Source organism: Podarcis raffonei, chromosome 3, assembly GCF_027172205.1.
Source record: "Podarcis raffonei isolate rPodRaf1 chromosome 3, rPodRaf1.pri, whole genome shotgun sequence".
Lineage (NCBI taxonomy): Eukaryota > Metazoa > Chordata > Lepidosauria > Squamata > Lacertidae > Podarcis > Podarcis raffonei.
The window spans coordinates 62920130-62942430 of NC_070604.1; the positions used below are offsets into that span (position 1 = coordinate 62920130).

A 22301-nucleotide genomic window follows, 5' to 3' on the forward strand; every position below is an offset into this window, starting at 1 on the left:
ATCCTGAGGATCCATGTGGATCTATGCTTTGTAACCACATTTTAAGTGGGGAGCGAAGGAAAAACAAAGAAGGGACATGAGAGGGGTGTGCAGAGAAGCAGCTGGCTAAGAATGCAGGAGAGGGATTTAATGGGAGGGAGAAAAGAAAGGCAAAAGTTTCCCCCCACCCAAGCCAGCCATCTCTCTCTCTCTCTCTCTCTCTCTCTCTCTCCCCTCTCTCCCTCCCCCCCCTCTCTCTCCCTCCCCCCCTCTCTCTCCCTCCCCCTCTCTCTCTCCCTCTCCCCCAGCAGCACCGGAGCACAGAGAGGAATTAGAAGGAACACACTCTGCTTTCCCCTCTGCTTGCCTGGAGGGGAGGGGCTTTCCCTGCTCTTTGTTCCCTTTCAGCAAACACAGCAAGGAAACAGAGGAGGGTGGGCAGTAAGACCCTGAGGCAGAATGCAGGAAAGCAGCCACTTCCTCTTTTCAGGTTTCCCTTCTCCGTGAAGCGCGATTTGATTTTTGCCTGATTTTTCGGCTCCAGGGACCACACATTCGCTCAATAACACGCACAGACATTTCCCCTTCCTTTTTAGGAGAAAAAATCTGCGTGTTATAGAGGGAAAAATACGGTAGCTAAGAAGTTGGATTCTATATCCAAGTACTAAAAATTAACAATAAGTGGACACTATGAAAACCTTCTAGAGTGGAGCATGATTATACTGAATCAGACCATTGGTCTATCTAGCTCTGTGTTATCTACATGTACTAACAGCCCTTCTGCATAATAATGGATGGGAGAGGGGAATTACCTTGGGAATTTTCGGAAATTCTACCATTGACGGTGTTTTAAAAGATGCTAAATTACCACATTATCTATGATGTTTTGAAACATACTTTCCTTTAGCATTTAATAACTATAATCTAAGAAGAGCTATTTTTGCAAAAAGGACAAGGGAACCATTATTATTTATTACATACATACTTTCAAGGGATTGAGGATTGCCAACATTGCCTCCATTAGTATTAGGCTTTTAATTTTGCATGTAACTTTAGGACATTAAAAATATATATATTGTTTTGCTCTCAGGTATCATTCATTCATTCATTCATTCATTCTCTCTCTCTCTCTCTCTCTCTCTCACACACACACACACACACACACACACAGAGTATCTGATGGGAAGTCTTCATGAATGTAATTTCATAACATCCCTAGAAGGGATCTGGAAATTAAGGTGCATTTTCTGAGATATTCTGAACCTAAAATGTTTAGTAGCATTAAGGATGTGATTCTAAGCGTACTTACAAGGTGGAAGATCTGTAACATTTTTTTTTATAAAGAAGCTGTAATGGGAAAAGGTGTTGCTCATGCGTAAAACTCCAAACTGCCTCCAAGCAGGTTATATAGCTCTAACTTTCCCTGGTTTGACAGCGCCTTGCAAATGCGACTGTCTTAATCACTGCTAGAATCCGTCAGTGGGCGTTTCCTGAACTTCTTCCAACATAAGAATTCCTTAACCGCCAGTCTCCGCCTAGCTTCTCTGCGCGGAAGCCTTCTGCGCAGAGTAGGCGTGCCAAGCGGAGGTCCTGCGCTCTCCCCACTGGTCTCACTGGCAGAGTCTCGGAGCCTTCCCTCCGAAGTACTCTCAGCCTCCCCTTTCTTCCTGGTGTCACCTTGGTTTCCTTCCCCAGCGGAAGCTCTCCCTCTCTCCTTGCTGGTTCCCTCCCCTGCATCCTCGGAGCGTCTTCCCTCTCCGTTGATCTCTGATGTCAGTTCCCTGACAGAAGCTTAGGCAAAATTTATTAAATTTGTATAGCATTTCACACTAATAAGGAAAAAACAACACAACCATCAACTTTTTAGAGTAAGTTTTTGTTTATCCCTAAAGGAATGATAGTGCATTATAATAATAGGTTGTATTCAACAAAGTGCTAAGCAGGTTGTTTCATCGGAGCAAGAATTTCTCCTCGTACAATGAAACCATCTCTTTCTTTCACCTCCCCTTGCATTCCCCTAAATCTGAATTTTCTCCGTATCCTCCAGAGCATATTTGGGGACAGTGAGGGGGAGCAGGAGGGGGGAAACCCCCTTGTGCTAGTGCTGATTCTTGCACTAGTGCAAACATGGACTTGAATAACACCCATTATATATGCTATATTCTTAATTTATTCAAAAATCTATATCCTGCCATTTCCAGGCAGCTCACAACAAAATTAAAATGCACAGGAAACACAAAACAAATAAAATAAAATGCAGTCTAGATCAATATTTAACTAGTCCTGCTGCAGTTCCTGAGAACAGATAACAGAGTACAGGCTAGACTGGCTCTGATTAGGGGACATTTTCAGAAGGTGACCTGAAACTCTGGTTGCTAAAAATAAAAAAGCAATTGATACAATTTTTATCTAAACTTCCACCACCCCTCACTGGCTTGCCAACAAGGTAATAAGTTTTGTCTTATAGATTGATGGCAAGTTATGTATTCTACTATGAATGCCAAGAAATTAATTTACACTTTGAAATCTCAAAGAATCTTCCTCTGCGTATCTCGGCTGGGTAGTTGGAGAAATGGAGCTATTTAAAAATCTCTTCTTATGAATGAACTGAAGCAGAACACAATGGCATTAGGTAAGATTCTAGCTTGCAAGCACTGATATATTATATAAATTAGCTTACGTCTTGATTATCTAAGCAAATAGCAATGGCATCCTTTCGGGCTACGGTTCATTTCAAAATGCAAATAATTGATACTTGAGACAGCAAAACAAGAATAGCTTGTTCCTCCAGTTACAGAAACATTAGCATTACTACTGTACTACACTTGAATACCGTGATTCCAACTTAACCCGACAGGAGTAGGGAGAAGTGAAGCTGGATATTATTATTCAGCTCTGTACTGTACAGGGCGAGCCCTCTGCAATTGTTCTGTTTTGACCAGGACATCCTGGAATTACAAAAGCCATCCTGGCTTCTGATTGGATCCTGGAATGTCCTGTCTTTTGGTCTCCTGCAAGAGTGAGGAACTCTAAGACGCTCATTCTTGGGTGCCACGCAAGTCAGCTGGTACATTTTAAATAAGAGAGAAATGTGCACAGTCCCATCTTAGCAGGAGACTGGAGCTGTGCTCTGCGTGCCCTCTGTAACTTGCATCCTGTTCGAGCACAGCAGAGCGCAGCCATTACTTCTTCTCCAAGGAGGAGGCCTGGGCTCGGCTCTCCTTGTGGTGGCAGGAAGGAACCAGACGATGGTGGTGATGACAGCCTTTTAATAATAATAATAATAATAATAATAATAATAATAATAATAATAGTAATAGTAATTTATACCCTGCCCATCTGGCTGTTGTTTTTCTCTTTGACAGCCTTTGCACTCAGGCTACTACTGCTGCTCTTGGGGGCACCCAGAAGGTCCTCATCAAGGCCTGCCCACCACTGGTAGCCCTGCAGTATGTTCACCTTCCTGCTGCCAGCCAGAAGGAGTGCTTCTAGCAGGGCATGCCAGGCAATGGCTCCATGGAGTTCAAGTACCAGAGGGGGAAGATAGGTGGGGATTCAGAATCTTTGTGCTCAGTGCCTGGTGCTGGTGGAGAGGAGTGGTGGGTAGACTGCCCATGAAGGTGGAGTTTCCACTTGGCTGCCATGACTGAGGCTGTACACACACACATATACGGGGCATGCGGACAGAACTGCCGTCTACATTTTCATCACTGGGATGTTGGAGGGCATGCTACCATTAGGAAAAAGAGGGGCAATTGCTGGAAAGGCAGTAACTGCAGCCCTCTGATGGGAGACAGAGCAGTGCATGCTACATGGCACAGCCAGGACTCCTTCAACAAGCCTGCTGTCTCACACAAGATGGAGAATGCTATATTGTCACCAGTGTCTGTCTGTCTGTCTGTCTGTCTGTTTGTTTGTTTGTTTGTTTGTTTGTTTGTTATTGTAGCATAACAACCGTTACTAACAACCCAAAGGTGCAGCAGCAGGGTGTTATACCACACCATATACAAAGCAAGCAAGCAAACAAAACAAAACAAAACAACACATCAACTTAAATAAAGACATCCATATTTCCCGAGCTGGATAACGCTGCCAGGGTTGAAGTAAGAAACAACTGGCAGTCCAGTCAGCTTCTGTACATTGAGTGGGAAGGCGATGCCATCTTGCCCTTTACTGCAGGCATCCTGATGAAGGATGCCACCTTTAATAACTAAATCAAAAGGATGCTATTTTTCAAGGGTTTGATATATATTCTTCCGGACCTAGTTATACCAGAAAATAAAGCTTAACAGAAGTATCTTACTGCTGTTGGTCTTTAAAGAGATGACTGTATATAAATGTATATACATTATGCCCTATGAAAAATCCTTAATGCAAAGTTGTTATAATTATTAACAATAAGTTAGAAATGCTGCTCTTTGAAATGAAAAAAGTTTCAAGTGATAGAAACTCATGGGTGGTAAGTCAATATTGCTTCAGGGAATAAATATTGACTGAGCCATAAGTTAATAATGCTACCCAATCTCCAAATCTCATCTATCACTCAGCGCTTGTCTACATTTGGCTTGTCTTACAACATATGCAACATGCAGATGGCCTGCATAGTGAGGACAAGAAGCCCAGTGTGATTCTGCAAGGCCTGCTCTAACCTAGTAAGTGCTCTGAAATGTATGCAGATGGAAATTGCGCAAAAGGGAAACAGGAGAAAAAAAGAACTCTGTGCTTCCTCTGTTTATGGTTTGCCCTCTATCATTGCTCTATCGCCCTGATACCTCTACAGTGAGAAACAATATAAAAATTACAAAGGCCTTATTCAAAAGTAAGCATGACCCACTGCCAACCCCCCCACATCATTAACGAGAATTTAGGGGGAGGGGAATTAAGTATGAAAAAGAAACGAATGAAGAATCTTGAATTGTCTGTAGATGTACAGACACAGACAGGATGGCTTCTTGATGCAGAAATATTCAAGCAAACAGAAATACGTTTTGTGGAATTCAAAACAAAGCTGAAAAAAGTGAAGCTGTGTCAGGGAACTGCCATCTGAGACTAAGGAGGTGAAAGGGCTCATGGAGGGTGAGAGAGACCATTCAGCGGAGGAGGGGACCAGCAGGGGGAGAAGTGGAGTTCCAAGGGAAAGTGAGTCGGAGGGAGGGCTCAGAGACACTTCAAGCGGGAGCAGCGGGGAGATTTCAGGACCTCCTGTAGGGACACCCACTCCTCGGCGGAAACTGTCACGCCGAGAGTCCAGAAGACGCGATTCCGTTAAGGAGCTTTTATGCTGGAAGAAGTTCCGTAAACGCCCACTGTCCGATTCAACGAGCGATTGATGGAGTCATGTTTAAGGAGCTCCATCACAGACAGAGGTTTGGGGACTTAGCCAAACTCTGAGGGATTAGGATTTTACGCACAAGCAGCTCATCATCCCATCACAGCAATCGGACAGTCCCTGAAAGCAGCTTGTGCAGAGAGGCATCATGAGTAACCCAGCCGGAGCCGGAGGAGCAGCAGGAGCTGGAGAGGGTCCAAGCCTGGAAGAAAGGTACAGAGTGTTGGAACTCCAGCTGGCAATGCAAACGGCGAGGCTAGAAGAAAGGAGGGCGCAGGATGCAGAAAAGGCAAAAGGCGCTACACTAGCAAGAAAGATGCCAGGAATGGTGCAGAAGTTTGGGGGGGACCCCAGGAACTACCAAGCCTTTAGGACAGAGATGCAGTATGCTCTTGAACTGCAGTTTAATGACTTTCCCGACGAGGCATCGAGAGTGGCGTTTGTGATTGGCCATCTCGAAGGAGGGGCGAGAGATTGGGTCAGACCCCTGATGGCAGGGAATAGTGACATGCTGAAGGACGCGAGGAAGTTTTTTCGCGCCATGGATTTGATGTTTTCCAGCGAGATTGAACAGGGGCTGGTGCGCAGACAATTGATGGCGTGCAAACAGGGGAGCCGATCGGTTCGTGAGTACTGGACTGAGTTTACAATGTTGATACATAGATTGGGGTGGGACCTTTCGGCGGAACCCATTCAAATGCTCTTTGAAGAGGGGCTTTCTTCGGCGGTGAAAGATGAACTTTCCCGGGCGCCCAGGGCGGAGTCTATGGATCAGCTGACCAAATCAGCGCTGACCATTGGAGCACGCCAGGAGGCAAGAGCCTTGGAGAAGCGGGAGGGGAAAGGAGAGCGTTGGAGGGATTTCCGCATTCCAGAGATTCCAGAACCAAGTTTCCCGCCAGGAGAGCCGATGGAAGTTGGAACAGCGCGCGCGCGCGCAGTTTCAAATCCCAGTGAAGGGAGGAAGAAGGAGGGAAAGAGCGCCAAGAAATGTTATCTCTGCCAGCAGCCAGGTCACTTTGCCAGAGTCTGCCCGCAAAGAAAGGAATGGCAAGGGATGGCTGGAGCTGTTGGGGGGAAGGAGGAGGAAGTCCAGGAGCCAGTAAAAGCCAACGCCTGTCTGCCTCTGTCAGGGCACTGCAGACAGGCCAAGGAGCAGTAAAAGTGCCCACTCCGGAACCTCCAAGACCAGCCCTAGTAATAGAGGTGTTGCTAGAGCTGGCAAACGGATACCCACTAAAGACTAAGGCGCTGCTGGACTCAGGCAGCTCCTGTAATTTTATGAGCAAGGAGTTTGCAGCTGAACACCAGATACAGACACTCCCTTTAAGCAACCCCCTGCAGGTCACCACGATCGATGGGAGGGAGCTGCTGGGAGGAGAAGTCAGCCTACAAACCGTCCCAATGGTTATGAGGGTGGCCAGGCACACTGAGAGGATAGCGTTCAATGTAGCCACCCTGGGAGGGGCTCCAGTCATTTTGGGAATGAGCTGGCTAGCGTTGCATGACCCGCTAGTGGGCTGGCATCAGAGAGTGGTCTCCTTTGGGTCAGCACATTGTCTGGAACACTGCAGAGAGGGAAAGGTGCCAGAAGGGGCAAAAGCCTCTCTAGCAGGGACGGAAGTGGCGGACAAAGGGAAGGTGCCCAAACAATACGCTGACCTGAGCAAGGTCTTCAGTGAAAGGGAAGCAGATAAATTACCACCGCACAGAGACTTTGACTGCCAAATTAATCTGGTCCCTGGGGCCCAGCTCCCCGTGGGCAAGCTGTACGCCATGTCAGACAGGGAAATGCAGGAGTTAAGGGAGTTTATTGATAAAAACCTGAAGAGGGGCTTTATCAGAGAGTCCAGAGCGGTGGGGGGGAGCCCAGTGTTTTTTGTGGACAAAAAAAACACGGATAAACCGAGATTGGTCGTGGACTACCGGGCCCTAAATGCCGTGTCAGAACCAGTGACTTTCCCCATGCCCAGGATTGATGACATTTTGACCAGGGTGAGGAAGGGAAAGATATTCACGAAACTGGACCTGAGAGGAGCATACAACCTGATACGAATAAAGAAGGGGGATGAATGGAAAACCACCATGTTCACCCCTTTGGGGGCGTTTGAATATCTCGTTATGCCATTCGGATTACAATCAGGCTCCGCCTGTTTTCAATCGCTCATGAACCACGTACTGGGACCTTTGCTCTACAAGAATTGCGTGGCCTTCCTCGATGACGTGCTGATATATTCAGAGAATGAGGAGCAGCATGTAAAGGATGTCAGGGAAGTGCTGAGCCAGCTGCAAGCAAACCAGTTGTGGGTGAAATTGGAGAAGTGTCAGTTCCACACCAAGGAGGTGGAATTCCTGGGGTACCGCTTATCAGACAAGGGATTAGCCATGGATCCAGGGAAGGTCCAGGCGGTGCTGGAATGGAAGACACCGAAAACGAAAAAAGATGTGCAAAGGTTCTTAGGGTTTGGGAACTTTTACCGTAAATTCATCAAGAACTTTGCCCACTTAACGGCTCCCATCACGGACTGTCTAAGCAGCAAGAAGAAATTCGTTTGGACGGCGGAGGCGGAGCATGCTTTTGAGGAATTGAAAAGGGCATTCGCTTCGGAAGAACAGCTCCTGCATGTGGATTTACAAAAACCCATGAGAGTGGAAACTGATGCCTCAGACCGGGCGGTGGGGGCGGTGCTGCTTCAGCCAGGGAGCAATAAGTCGGAATGGAGACCGTGTGCCTTCTTTTCGCGTAAGCTGAACAAATCCGAGAGGAACTACACGGTATATGACCGAGAACTACTCGCCATTCACGAAGCGTTCCGGAGATGGAGACACTTACTAATTGGCGCACAACATAAGGTGCAAGTGTGTACGGACCACAAGAATTTGGAGTATTGGAGAACAGCACGGGTGCTCAACCAACGACAAGTGAGATGGGCCCAGGAGTTCTCCAGATTCCATTTTGAAATTTGCTATGTGCCAGGTCCAGAAAACATCAGAGCGGACGCTCTCTCTCGCAAACCTGAATATTTGGAGGGGGAGGGAGCGCCGGAAGAGAGACATATTATCCCAGAGGACCACTGGGTGTGTGGTGCGGCCTGGGTGGGGCAAAGAGAACTGGTAGAGGGAACGGTAAATGATGAGTACGCCCAGGACAAGCTCAGAGGTCTAAGGAGAGAGGGAGAAGACCCCGGGGGTTTTGAAGAAAGAAACGGGGGATTGTATTACAGAGGGGCGCTATATATACCCGAAGGGGAATTGAGGGGGAGAGTACTCAAACAGCTGCACGACAATCCCACAGCGGGGCATTTTGGGCAACACAAGACCATGTGGTTGGTGACCAGGGAGTTTTGGTGGCCCAAGGTGAGGGAGGATGTACGGGAGTATGTGAGAAGGTGTGACCAATGCCAGAGAGCCAAAGGAGAAAGGCGGGCACCAGCGGGGTTATTAGAACCGTTACCCACACCAGAACGACCGTGGGAGGCGGTGTCGATAGATTTTATGACTGATCTGCCCAAATCCCAGGGGAAAACCGCCATACTAGTCGTAGTAGACCTGTTAACTAAGATGGGTCACTTTGTAGCTTGCTCACATGCAGTCACGGCGGAAGAAACAGCGAAATTGTTTGTAGAACATATTTTCAGACTGCATGGCGCCCCCTTGAGGGTGGTTTCCGACAGAGGGAAACAGTTCACGTCCAGATTCTGGAGGAAACTTATGAGCTTATTGCACGTAGAGGTCAACTTTTCGACTGCCAGGCACCCTGAGACCAATGGGCAGGCGGAGAGAGCAAACGGTATTCTCCAACAATACCTGAGGTGTTATGTCAATGACAGAGAGAACGATTGGGTCGAAAAGTTGGCACTAGCGGAATTTGCTTACAATAATGCTGAGAATGTGTCCACCGGGATGAGCCCCTTTTTGGCTAATTATGGGTGCCACCCCAGGGCGTTTCCAGGGGAAGGAGGGGAAAGATGGAGTGTTCCGGCCGCGGAACTTTTTGTAGAAGAAATGGAAGCGATCCATCGTCAACTCCAACTCAACTTAGAAAGGGCCAAGGAAGAATATAAGAGGCAGGCAGACAAGAGCAGAAGGGAAGGTGAAACAATTAGGGTGGGGAGTCGGGTCTGGCTATCAACCCAAGGGTTGCCGTTCAAGGGGGGTTGCAAGAAATTGAGACCCAAAAGATTGGGACCATTTGAGGTCATCCAACAGGTCAACCCAGTGGCGTTCAGACTCCGGTTACCGAACCACATGAAACTGCACCCAGTATTCCACAGGTCATTACTGTCACCATACAGGGGGGAAGGTGAAGGGGTATCCACACGGGGGCCAGCCATAGAAGAAAGGGAAAGCCGCAACCATGTGGCGGAAATCATCGACTCCAGGTGGAAGGGTAATCAGGTGGAGTATTTGGTCGCGTGGGAAGGGGAACCGGAGTCGGAAAACACCTGGGTGAAGGCAGAGGAGGTCTGTGACGAGATCTTGATCGAAACGTTTCACCAAAGGTTCCCCAGGAAACCTCAGCCAGTAGCGAGGTTTCGGAGGGAGTACTTTGGCACCACCGACGATGAGGAGGAACTGGAGGGATTCAGGGAATCGGAGTTGGAAGGAGGAACAGACTCCGATGAGGAGGAGTACTTGGAAACCGGAGACAGCAAAAGGTGGAGGGAAGTGTTCGAAACTTTGGAAGATGAGGGAGGTTCCTTCAGGGGTTTTGCTCCCTCGCCTCCCGCAGAGGAGGGGAGGGAAGGGGGTGAAGGGGGCCCTGGAGGGGAGGTGGATGTCAGGGAACTGCCATCTGAGACTAAGGAGGTGAAAGGGCTCATGGAGGGTGAGAGAGACCATTCAGCGGAGGAGGGGACCAGCAGGGGGAGAAGTGGAGTTCCAAGGGAAAGTGAGTCGGAGGGAGGGCTCAGAGACACTTCAAGCGGGAGCAGCGGGGAGATTTCAGGACCTCCTGTAGGGACACCCACTCCTCGGCAGAAACTGTCACGCCGAGAGTCCAGAAGACGCGTTTCCGTTAAGGAGCTTTTATGCTGGAAGAAGTTCCGTAAACGCCCACTGTCCGATTCAACGAGCGATTGATGGAGTCATGTTTAAGGAGCTCCATCACAGACAGAGGTTTGGGGACTTAGCCAAACTCTGAGGGATTAGGATTTTACGCACAAGCAGCTCATCATCCCATCACAAGCTGCAATAAAACTGCAATGCAGACATAGCCTAAATCTAGACATAGCCGCTGGGGATACATAAAGCATAAACTGCTTTCCTTAATAGATAACTATTTCCCCCCTCTAAACACAGTCTTTCTCATCCATCTGCAAGACATAACAGTTGCTGACTTTAAATTATCCTGAAGAGAGAGAGGATGTGAAGCCAAGACTGCCTCCAACATCTCAGTGGCAACATTCTTTTCTTCCTCAAAAAGGTCCACAATGGACTTGGCAACTTCAGCAGGTGACAGAAAAAAGAGTTACCGTATTTTTCGCCCTATAGGACGCACTTTTTCCCCTCCAAAAATGAAGGGGAAATGTGTGTGCGTCCTATGGGGCGAATGCAGGCTTCAGGAGAGCCACAGCGCCAGCCCCACAAGGTCGGGGGACAGCAGAGAGGCGGAACGCCGCCATCCCGCTGTCTCCCGATGTGGTTTGGAGGCTGACGGCGGGGAGACGCGTGCTTCTCCCTGCCGCCAGCCCCGCAAGCCCCGGGGACAGCGGGGAGGCGCAGCGCGTCTTCCCGCTGTCCCCGGACCTGGTCTGCAGGCAGGCAGCGGGGAGAAGAGCGCTTCTCCCCGCTGCCAGCCCCGCAAGCTCCGGGGACAGCGGGGAGGCGCAGCGTGTCTTCCCGCTGTCCCTGGACCTGGTCTGCAGGCGGGCGGCAGGGAGAAGAGCGCTTCTCCCCGCTGCCTGCCCCGCAAGCTCCGGGGACAGCTGGGAGGCGCAGCGCATCTTCCCGCTGTCCCCGGTCTACAGCGGGTGGCGGGGAGAAGAGCGCTTCTCCCCGCTGCCTGCCCCGCAAGCTCCAGGGACAGCTGGGAGGCGCACCGCGTCTTCCCGCTGTCTCTGGACCTGGTCTGCAGGCAGGCGGTGGGGAGAAGAGCGCTTCTCCCCGCTGCCAGCCCCGCAAGCTCCAGGGACAGCTGGGAGGCGCAGCGTGTCTTCCTGCTGTCCCCGGACCTGGTCTGCAGGCAGGCGGTGGGGAGAAGAGCGCTTCTCCCCGCTGCCTGCCCCGCAAGCTCCGGGGACAGCTGGGAGGCGCAGCGCGTCTTCCCGCTGTCCCCGGACCTGGTCTGCAGGCGGGCAGCGGGGAGAAGAGCGCTTCTCCCCGCTGCCGGCCCCACAAGCACCTGGGGGGGAAATAATTTTTTTTTCTTTCTTTCCCCCCCAAAAAACTTGGTGCGTCCTATGGGCCGGTGCGTCCTATGGGGCGAAAAATACGGCATCTAGAAGACAGCTTGCACAAAAAAAACACCCTAATCTGATCAACAGTATTAACTTTCATTATATAGTCTTGTGTTCATTATACTGTATAGTCTTTAATCAAGTGGAAATAATTTTATAGACAATAACTCTCATGGGCATAATATTCCATTGCCATAACAGAGAAAGTTACAAAAAAATGCTGTTGCTCTTTTATTGCCTTTTAATAAACCCTGTAGTTTTTGTTATTATTAAACTTTATCATTACAACTTAATCATCATAACCCTAGAATCATCCTTTATACACTGCCTCTAAACAGTCAATGAATTTAAAAATGTCAATAAATGCAATTATTTAAAATGAATTTAGAAGGCTCCATTGTCCTATCGTAAGCAATTTCTCCACAGAAAAAAGAAACCAGTTTAATATTGGTGTATCATGCTGGAAAGTGTTTGCATGCACTTTTTTGCCGATCTTGTATTTCCAAACACTGGGGACACACATGAGTCTGTCTTATAGCTGAAAAGGAGAAACCTAATATTTCTTTGCATCTGCAAAAAAAGTGTTCCCTGCTGCCCCAGTTGAACATCTGGATGGTAGTGGGCAGCATGGTGGGGAGCTGCCTCTCACCTGACCCCCAGCTGTTTGCACTGCCATTGCTTACTGGGAGATAAAGGGTGAGGTTGTAGGGAGATTGGTATGGCGCAAATACACTAACAGGAGAACCAAATTGGCTTTGTTGCTGCCTTTGAACTGCATTCACCTGGCCACAGCCTCACTCCTCTGCTCCTAAGTAAGTAGCAATAGCAGCTGAGGCTAGATGGCCATCTCCTGGGGCTGCTCTAGCTCTGGATTTTCTGCCTCAAGCTTGATGGCCTACAATGCCTCCTCCAGCTCCATGGTTCTGTTTTGGCCATGCTGACGGAAGAGCCAGTCTCCTTGCTGCTTAATTGTGTGAGGAAGTCATACTCTGTCCACCGCAGCTTCCAAAAATGATACTGTATTTTGGAAAATCGTTCCATAACAAACTGCTGCAAACCGAGTCATACATCTACTGAACCATGCAGCTCTAGCAAAGAGAGACTTTAAGGTTTCACTCTGTTGTATAACCATTTCTCCTGGATGACCAATAAAATAGTTTTAGAAAGTGGAAGAAGAAACTGAATAGGGTATACCAGTCACCAATGTTGTGCCCAAGGGCACACATGTGCCCGCAGAGAACTTCCCTGGTGTCTGCAGGTTCCCTCTCCCTTCTGAAATTAAGACTGGCATTCTATTGTAGCCAACAGAATAGGTTGCAGTGTGTATGTGTGTGATATCTACAGCACCTGCTTTACAAATGTGCCCACAGGACCTCAAGGGTTCGTCTACCCTGTCTAGGATATGTTCCTTCTATTAGTTAGTGACAAGGCTCATTTCAGGAGAAGGGAAGGGAATTAGTTCCTTACTAAATTGCATTTCTGCCTATTTGCAACTGGAGTGAAAAACCGATATACATCAGAATTTATATAGACAGAACAAGGCATCAGCACTTACACTCTAAATGAAGTGTTACAAAATCCCACAACTCCTGCAGCTTGCTGAGGCAGACTGAATATTTTTAGAATGCCAGACTGCGTAAAGCAATTATCTGCTGTTTCAACTCCTTTCAGAGAAGCAGGGTGAGTATAAGCTGGGTGAGTTATCTAAATAAATACTACTATACAGCTGTTTTTTTTATAAAAAAATGCTGGTTTTATGCTGGTGCTGTCATTTCGGTATCAAGATGTTGTGTATTTGTTGTGCGTTTGGACTGTTTTTGTGTAAGGTGTCTGCTAATAGTGTGTGTGTGTGTGTGTGTGTGTGTGTGTGTGTGTGCGCGCGCGCGTGTGTGTGTGTGTGTGTTATTCTAAGAACAGTTTACACAAAGGGAGCAGGAAGTTTGCTACGTTTTCCTAACAGGAAAAAGAAAGCACCTTTGAACATGACTTGTCAGCTTAACAACCATAAAGCATTAAACCAAAAATAAAATAAAATAAAAATAAAGCATTAAACCCAGGCTTCCCCAACCTAACATCCTCCAGGTGTTGTTCGCCTACAATTCCCATAATCCCTGTTCATTTCCTGTGCATGGTGGGATTTGTGAGAGTTGAAGTTCAAAACAACAGGAGAGCCCTGGGCTGTGGAAAGCTACTTAACTGAGAAGCTGAATGCTACAAGCACCTTCTCAGCATAAATCAGGACCCTCAGAAAAAAATAGTAAACCACAGCTAGATTCATATGGAAGGAGGGAGTCTTTCAGCTATCCTGGCCCCATGAAATTTAAGAGTTTTCTAAGTAATAACCAGCACCTTGAATAGGGCCCTGAAATGAATCTGAAGCCAGCACAACTGGTATAAGGCCAGTGTGACATGGTCCAAGAAATAGACACCAGAAAGCATTCTGCACCAGCTGCAGTTTCTAAAAACCCTTTCAGGGCAGCCACACACAGACCACACTGCAGGATTCAAGTCTGAAGGTGTCCAAGGCATGTGACTAGACTTACTGGGTGTAAAATATGAGGGACACTTCACATAGTATCCCCCCCCCCCAAGATGGAAATGGAACTTATGCTTCAAGTCCCTATTTTGCTTTACTCTGGTGCCTTGCACTGTCCCTTCAAGTTTGAGCCATGCTGTTCAATTGAATCCTGAGAGTTTGGGCAATATGGTCAAACCAATCAAAGAGAACCAGACTGACTGATGAACAGCCTGGATTAGTGCCAGACAACTTCCTGTTCTATAGTACATGGAATAAAATTATTAAGGAATAAGCAAACATAAACGGAAGAGAAGAAACATGAAAAACACAGCTGTTTTGCAGAAATGTATGTCCAAATGCATGAGAAAGCATATGATTTACAGATTTGACAGGTGAATAGATAGATAATTTGTTTATCTGCTATTAATTTTATACTGCTTATTTATCTGTACTCTCAAACCAGAGCAATTATGCTTTATGGTCTAAATATAATAGTGTGCAGGGTCTGATTAGAGTGTGAAATAACTGTATCTTTGCCTTCTACTCTTTCTGAAATGCAAAAGAAACACCACCAGCAGGGTCAGCTGCAGGCAACTGTAATGTGCCATTATGATCTATTTAAAAATAAGGCAAGTTGACAGACATCATACTGAGGAAGAGTGGCAGCCACTGTACTTTGCATTCACATAAGAAGAAAAACAACCTTTTCTCCCCCTCCTTTGAATGGTTGGCAGTTCAGATGCCTCTGGGCATAGCCAGAAGAAAAAGTTAAAATATGTTCAAACCTGCTTAACCCTCATGGTTCCTAGGCAAGGAACCTCAGAAATGGTGGATCTGTGAAATGACTGGGAATCTCCAGGATTTGTAGCACACTCACAAAACAACAATTCTCAAAAATTAATTAGTGGAAACTAACTTAGCTGATTAGTAGATATCAATTTACTTTCTCTTCTATATGGGGAGCTTCAACATAAGGGAACAGACTTCAAGATGGAGAAAACAGACAGAAATCTTTTTTTTTCTTCCTCTCATAAAACCAGAACTTGTGGTCATCCAATGGCAGGTGATACAAAGGAAGTATGTCTTCACAACGTACACCATTAATTTATGAAATTTGCTACCACAAGATATGGTGATGCCCACTAGCTTAGTTGGCTTTATAAAGGGAGTAGAAAAGTTCACAGAGGATAAGTCTACTAGCCATAACGGCTACAGTGGTACCTCAGGTTAAAAACTTAATTAGTTCTGGAGGTCTGTTCTTAACCTGAAACTGTTCTTAACCTGAAGCACCACTTTAGCTAATGGGGCCTCCTACTGCTGCCGTGCCGCCGCTGCACGATTTATGTTCTCATCCTGAAGCAAAGTTCTTAACCTGAGGTAATATTTCTGGGTTAGCGGAGTCTGTAACCTGAAGCGTATGTAACCTGAGGTACCACTGTACATGGAAATTCCAGGTTCAGAGGTGGGATGCCACCAGACACCAGTTGTCAAAGAGCTCTTTACAGGAAGAAGGGCTATTACCTTCATGTGCCACTTGTAGGCTTTGCTTGCCCGAGGCCTCTGATTGTCTACTGTGGGAATCAGAGCACTGGACTAGAGGGATCTTTCACCCTGATCCAACAGGATCTTTCTTATGGAACAGGGGCAGCCAGTGATGCATTTCAGTTGTTGCTGGATTACAGTCCCAACCAGCTTGCTCAATTATCAGTAATAATGGGAGCTGTAGTTATAAACATTTGGAGCTTACCATGTTGACTATCTTTATAATACCATTGCAATAAGAAGGTTCTGCATACATATTTTAGTTTGCTATGAAACCATGTCAAAAATGAAACCCACCCCAAAACGAAACAAGATGACTTTGATCCAGAGCTCCTGTAAGTAGAACTCTTTTCACAGGACACTCTCACCGGAAGGAGGAGGAGGGAGAGAAAAACCTTCTGGAAAAGTATGGGAAATAGAATTGTGGGTTTGAAGGGAGTAAAATTGGTAAAAACCATCTTCCCTCCTTTCCTCCAGCAGGAGCCTTCAGTAGATCTCTGCGTCTTCCATAAAGGAAGAAGCATTTATGTTTTTGTGGGACACTGTGAGTTCAACCTTAGAACTTCAGAGAAGAAATACCCTTGCAGGAGATGCAAAGCTTCCTTTTCAAATGTGAACAATAAGAAAATGTACGGCAACCAGTCTGTACGCTTAGATAGTCTTTAGAGGTCTTCCCATGACCTGAGAAGAGGTGGGCAGCAACTGGGCAAGACAGCCTTTTCTGCTGTGCCCTCTACAGGTGGAAGGCTCACATGGCTCTCCAATGTATTTCCTATTGCAGGCAAAGACATTGGTTATTTTGAAATGTCATGGATGGAGACTGACAATAGTGTTCCAGAACCTGCAGTAGCTCCTGCCAGTTTGCACTTATTGTGTGAGTAGAACCAAGACACACAAAAGTCTTTTTCAGATTAATGACAATAAGTACTTCTCGTGCTAAGTAACACTACTTTATCCAATGTAGGCCTGACAACAAGACTTGGGTTGGCATGTTCTGTTCCACCACATGCTGAACTTTCTTGTATGAACACAAATCCCTCTCTGTACACAAGATCATATGTGAGGAGGACATGTCTATGCTCCAGCACATGGACAACTTATGTGCTAGGACCACGTGTTGACCAGACCTCAGAGATCTAGTCATTAAATTCCATGAATTATTTTTAATGGCTAAAAGTACACATTTAATTATAGTCTTGTAACTCATGCTGTTTAATGTATAATATAGATGTCAAATGACAAGCATGTTATAACTGACAAGAATCACCAGCTAGAAAGAGTACATTGAGTATGACTCACCTAACAGCTTTTCCCTTTCTTCTCTCCGTTCTCGAGCAAGTCGCTGCCTTTCATCAACTTTCAGTACTGGCGCAGGGTCTGTAAAATAGAAGAAGATTTGAGATGTCATATTAGAAAAAGCAACATTCTAAAACCAATTAACAAGCAACTGTAATGTTACCATTTAAGACCTTTCACATATCATCACTTTCACATATTTAATTGCTATGAGCTTGGGATCTCTCTGTCTTAAAAAAAAAAAGAACCACTGTGAATGGCATCCAATTAATTCTTAGAATAACACTTAAGGCCCGGTTCCCAAAGAGGTGGTCAGCTTCTGTCTGTGTTGCAGCACTTCAGAAAGCAGGTGGGACTGGATGCTCCCATATGAAAATCCTTTCAAATAGAATATATATATATATATATATATATATATATATATATATATATACACACACACATACACACACACACATATATATATATATGATTTTTTTCTCTCTCTTATAGACGAGCAACCGTTCATATGAGCTCCACCCTTCAGTGTGAAGTGAAACTACTGAGACACTGAATTTCTACCTAAGTAAGAACTTAACAGGCCATTGATTGGATCCAGAGAAACACCAGCGATGGAAGGGGTAGATGGAAGGGGCTTCTGTCCAGTTTTCAGGGTTATCTTCTCCATCTTTATTCCCCTATCTTGAAGCTCCACCTATTCAATAGGGTTTCCTGACCTTCATGTGAAGTTGTTTGAAGGCTTTGGGGGTGACTGGTGGTATAGGGAGTCAGAAAGTCACCTTCCACACCCTTTCTTCCGCCGCCATTTCTCAAGATCCAACCTCAGGTGTTAGATGTTCAGGGATTTATTATTTATTTATTTAGTGCTAAAAACCCTGGTCCAAAAAACTGCTCAAATTACATACCAACAGTCTGTATACACTGCAGCATTTACCAGAAAATGCATGCTTTGTTCCATGCAAACAATATGTGAAAGCATATGTTGTACACCATCGTGATCTCAAGAACAAAAGCTAACTCTTCATACACAGTACTTCTCAGACCTCAAAGATGGTGGCATTATTTAAATAAGAAGACTTATTTTCCTCTGTTGTCACATGCCATAGATCTTGCCTTTATAACTTTTATTTTAGGGGTACTGAATGAAAGGTTAATTACTTGGCAGAATGCCCAGGTGCCAGCAACTGTGTTATGGGTACAACTGACCAGCTGACGTCCTGCCACTCGATATATAAAATTTAAGATATGCAATAGGGGAATGAAACATTTCACAGGATTTGAGAGTCCTTTATTTCTCACAATTTATAATGAACTGCCTTTTAAATCTGAGCTGCAGAACAGAAGGCATACAGACAGTTGTTAAAGTGATGTGTATATTCAAGAAAACAGAACTCTTTCCTGACTCCTTTAACACTGTGCTTGCCAGAGGGTAGAAAAAAAAGGAAATGTGCAGCTAGGACAATATATTCATTAAAGCCTAGGAGTGTATTTGTTCTCTGAATCCTGTAAAGTAAGCAAAAGAAAACTGGAGTGTGAGACTGAGCATACACAGAAATTCATTTCACCTGGTGCTTATGAAATACATTTACAATATTCAGCACGGGAAGTGCAGAGAGCCAAGGGCATCTGAGCACATTCACAAAGAGGTTGGTGAGGGTATGCCTGAACCTAATCTGTATCTTTTAGCTTTGCAAAGGAATAGTTTGTCTGTACATACAGTACGCCGTTAAAGGGAACATCAATTTCCTGGGTTTCATGACTTTGCAAGAACTGTGTCTTGCTCTATGTAAATGCATAGTACAAATACAATACCAGTTTGCCTATGTTGTTTCAATGTTTCTTATCTATATCTGAAAATACAGGTGGCGACCATTTTAGGCACGTCCAATTGATGCATGATTGCTAACGTGCAGGTCCTTTTGGATCTGGAAAAGGGGAGAATGGGGGAAGAACGGGAGGCAGAACGGGGGGGGGGCACACTTATACATGCTCTGCTAATGAGTGCGGGGCCAGAAACGCCCCCCCCATGAAATGGTTGCTGTCTGTAATTAAAAGTTCAGTGACACCTGTGACTGAAAATATCTGTGAAAGAGGTGAAATACATTGTTAAAAGGGGTTTTAAAAATACATCTCCAGGCCGGTGAAAGCAATGAAAAGTTCACAAGCTGATACCTGGCTTGACTCCAGCACTGCTGGCATTCTGTCCTAAAGCGGCAGAGGTGGGGCGGCTGGATGGAGCAGCTTTTTTGTCCTGCACCACTTTGGAGTTTTCAGATACTAAAACAAAAAGAGGGAGAAAAAAATATCAGTTAATCAGACCACTACTACTGAGTCAAGCCACCTTTGTTCTATTCACACAAACCGTTCAAAAGCCAAGGCAAAATTTACTACGCAGTGCAACTCTGCAGAGAAGGGGTTCTACGGGATTTCCATTGGCTAGGAATTCAGGGCCTTCTGCTCATTCCATGGCTATTAGAAGTGGAGTGGATTGTGCAGAATGAGCAGTTACATCTATTTGTGCAGGCTGTAGAATTTGAGTTACATGAGCAAGTTTTATTTTAAATTCTATTACAGAATACATACAACCTGATAACCAAGTACATGCTGCCATTATGAAAGATGCAGTCCTTCTTTATTGCCTCTTGCCACCTCTTTTCTTCCTACATATTCTCCCTGTTCAATCATCGCCCCCACTACATATGAAATACAAACCACTGCCATAAGAAATGGGTAGTAATTAAGACAATGATACCTGTACACACCAGATGGTCCAATACTAGAAAGGGGGCATCTCAAGACTCAAGAGGGAAGAGCCATAGCTCAGTGGGAAAGACTCCCACTCTGAAACCCTGGAGAGCTACTGCCAGTCAGAGTTGACAATACTGAGCTAGAAGGGCCATTGGTATGACTTGGTATAAAGCTCTCCCTATCTTCCAAAGAGAGAAGCTCTCTTCTATGAACCCCTCATGGGGATTTAATAAACTTTAAAATCCAATAGTATTTGAAAAGGTTTTATTGTTTGTGGGAAGTTCAAGGTTAATCACTTCCTTAAAATTGGCAGAAAGCACCAAATGTTAAATTCAGAGACTAAGCTGCTGTATTTGAATGTGGTCCAAAAACAAGTACTTCAGGAGAGAGTCAGCCAAATCAATGTGGGGGAAAAGGGTTCCCTGATGTAGTCTGAAAATGTTCTTACAAACATAAGCTACTTTTAAAAGAATCAATGAGTACAAACATTTATTATTACAAACAGGGCAATGATTTACACTTCCATCTGCTTAATTCCTTTTCCTGTGCCGATATATTTTTATCCATCAATTAACTCAGGCAGCTCCCAATTTTCACCGACAATACACAGCCATAGGAAAGCGTTCTTTGCCTATGCACTCTGTCTGCATAGGATCAGGTCCCTCAGCAGACCAGTCAACTTGGAAAGTGTTCTCTGAATGTGAGCAAGATTCAGAACCACTGCTTTAGATTAACAGCCCTGGAACTGTCCAGCAGGTGAGCCACTGCCTCCGCTGGAGCTGTTACTGAGTCCAGCACACCTGTTGCTTCATTTGCAGTCACCCCTCCCCCTTTTAAGGTAATGCAAATGGACACTTTGTCGCATGAGATTCCATGGGAACAAATATCTAATGGCCACTGCCAAAATTCTATTTATTAATTATTTGAAATTGTATTATCTTTGGTAGTTAAAAAACAACAACTAACCAATGACAATATAACTTTAAAAAAAATGTTTGATTAAAGAGAAAACATGAGCAAGGCCACAAAATAAAATCAAACTAAACTAGAATTTTAAAAAGTTCTGGGAAGATATAAAGGTCCTCCTGTGGCGCTAAAGGTAAAAAATGTGAAACTCCCAAGTACCCCACCCCCGACTAGGAACCACAACTGAGAAGGTCCTGTCAGCAGACACCACCCACCAGTCTTCAGGCAACCGGAGCACCTAGAGAAGAGTCTTTGTAGGTGATCTTAACACATATGTGTCATGAACTGAGAGTCAGACTCCTCATCAGGTGATAGAGGCTGAAAGGAAGAGCATGCAGGGCCATCCCCAGAGGCACTGGTACCAGAGGAACCTGGGGTAGGCGGTGGTGTCTTCCCAGCCCAAGAATGTGCCACTGCTATCCTCTCTAGAAGACCCTAAAGCCTCTCTAGAAGACCCTAGAATACCTGACCCTCCCTTGCTCTGTTGCAATAGGAGTTTTGTAGAAAAAGATTGAGTCCTTTTAAGTACAGCAGCATCCTGCAGCACAGGTGGCACTAACAGTTATGTTGTACCTGGTGCTACTGCTGGAGAAGGGCTCAATTTTAGCTTGCTCTGTGTGTCCCAGAGCTCTAGCCAGAACCCTGTGGCCCACCTCACCTTGTATCCAGTCTGAACATCATCTTGCCCTACACCCAGTTGAGTCTGGTCATGCTGCAGTGAGAAGGACAGTGAGCAGGTTTACATGCAGCAGCCATTGTTATACTGCACACACAGGATCCTGAGCAACAGATGCAAACCGAATGGGGAGAGAAAGAGCCAGATGAGCTATTCTAGATTATTTGTACTTTCTATTATATGGTTTCATCCCTTCTTTTCTTGTGTTTTAAACCAACCTAAATAATAAGTTTAAGGCTGTAAACCAGTAACAGAGCTTTAACTATTGGAATTACTGTACCATGTTTCGTGCCTATCTGCTTTAAAAGTAAAGAAGTAAATAGTTTTAGTGGTCTGTTACGAAAGACCCATTTGCATGTGCAAAGATTCAGAATAAATTGTCTTCTGATCGTTTACAGCTATATAATTCCTGGGGTAGAGATTCTTCGCATCAAATTTTCTAGGCACATGAATCCCTGTGCTCTTCCATAAAATCATGCATTTTGTTATGTAACCAGGAGACATCCTGTTGGTTTCAAAGCCTTGATTTAAGTCACAGAAATGTAAATCTGTAGTAAAATGAAACACTATAGGCCTCATACAGTATGCAAAGAACAAAATTTCAGCAATATTTTATTAAATAAGTTAGAAATAAGCTCTAGGCATGAGTTTCACTAAGTATTCTTATGACATTCTATACTCACTGAATATACCAAATAGTTTATTTCCAATACTCTATGCATGAAATTTTAATGACACTGCTCTAGAGACAAAGCCAGCAATATTAAGGGAATATTAAGGAAATAGTTCATATTGCTGCTACATATGATGAGGGACTTTGCTTATATCAACACAGAAGAAGGTAGTCCA

General features: G+C 45.4%; 1 protein-coding gene across 10 annotated transcripts in view; it reads right to left on the reverse strand.

Annotated features, from left to right (window-relative positions):
- The window catches only part of MAP7 (microtubule associated protein 7), a 114077-nt gene that overhangs the window by 28964 nt on the left and 62812 nt on the right, over window positions 1–22301 (reverse strand). For all 10 annotated transcript variants that reach the window (XM_053382010.1, XM_053382009.1, XM_053382011.1 and 7 more), the window contains exons 2-3: window positions 19235–19339; window positions 17066–17143 (exon numbers count right to left, since the gene is read on the reverse strand). In XM_053382010.1, the coding sequence (XP_053237985.1) occupies window positions 17066–17143; window positions 19235–19339 (183 nt within the window). The remainder of the gene's footprint in view (window positions 1–17065; window positions 17144–19234; window positions 19340–22301) is intronic.